Below are 905 nucleotides of genomic sequence, written 5' to 3' on the forward strand. Positions count from 1 at the left end.
CTTCAAGCCTTCTGCCTATAGTAGAAAGGATTATTATTATTGTTGTTATTGTTGTTATTATCTAAGGCGGTGAGTTCGCAGAATCATTAGCACTCCGCTCAAAATTCTTAGTAGCACAGGGGTTGATGCAAACCTACACCTCCCTCTAAATTGCTTGCCTTATGCTAAAAATTGACTCCATATTTAAGGTGATAGGCCAGCGGTATCTATTAAGCGTCGGGGAAAAAAAAAGGCTTGGCTGTATTTACTCTAGCTCTTTAAGTTCCGATCCGAGTTCAAATCCTACATGGGTTAACTTTGCCCTTCTTCCTTCCGGTGCCAATAGAATAAAGTGCCATTTAAAACTTAATAGACTAACTCCACTCCCAATTCTTAGCCTAGAGTCCATGTTAAGAAGACTACGTATTTTTCTATATTCCTATTATCCCGTCTCACGACTTGTGATTTTCATTTTCTTAGGGAAACGTAGGCCCACTCGGACCAGCAGGACGTCAAGGTGAACGTGGTCTTCCAGGTATTCCCGGAGTACAGGGAGAACGTGGACCTAAGGGACCACTTGGACCTCACGTATGTGTTCCTAACTTCTTTATCGTAACCAGAAAAAATATATATTCATATGTATTCGAAGAATGCAAGTAATGCAAACCATTAATTGAAACGATTATAACGAGTACTATGACATCCGTCTTTCTTTCGTTCCTTCCTTGTTTGTTTGTTTGTTTGTTTCTTTCTTTCTTTCTTTCTTCTTTCTGTTATGTATTGGAATATATATGTATGAATGTATATATATATATATATATAATATATATATATATATATATATATATATTTTATATATTTATATGTATATATATATATATATATTTATATGTATATATATATATATTTATATGTATATATATATA

At 33.9% G+C, this 905-nt stretch overlaps 1 protein-coding gene across 1 annotated transcript in view; it reads left to right on the forward strand.

Moving 5' to 3' along the window:
- The window catches only part of LOC106868320 (collagen alpha-1(I) chain), a 49575-nt gene that overhangs the window by 29719 nt on the left and 18951 nt on the right, over nucleotides 1-905 (forward strand). The window contains exon 28 of the mRNA XM_052968422.1: nucleotides 460-567. Within this exon, the coding sequence (XP_052824382.1) occupies nucleotides 460-567 (108 nt within the window). The remainder of the gene's footprint in view (nucleotides 1-459; nucleotides 568-905) is intronic.

The sequence above is a fragment of the Octopus bimaculoides genome, chromosome 6, assembly GCF_001194135.2.
Source record: "Octopus bimaculoides isolate UCB-OBI-ISO-001 chromosome 6, ASM119413v2, whole genome shotgun sequence".
NCBI lineage: Eukaryota > Metazoa > Mollusca > Cephalopoda > Octopoda > Octopodidae > Octopus > Octopus bimaculoides.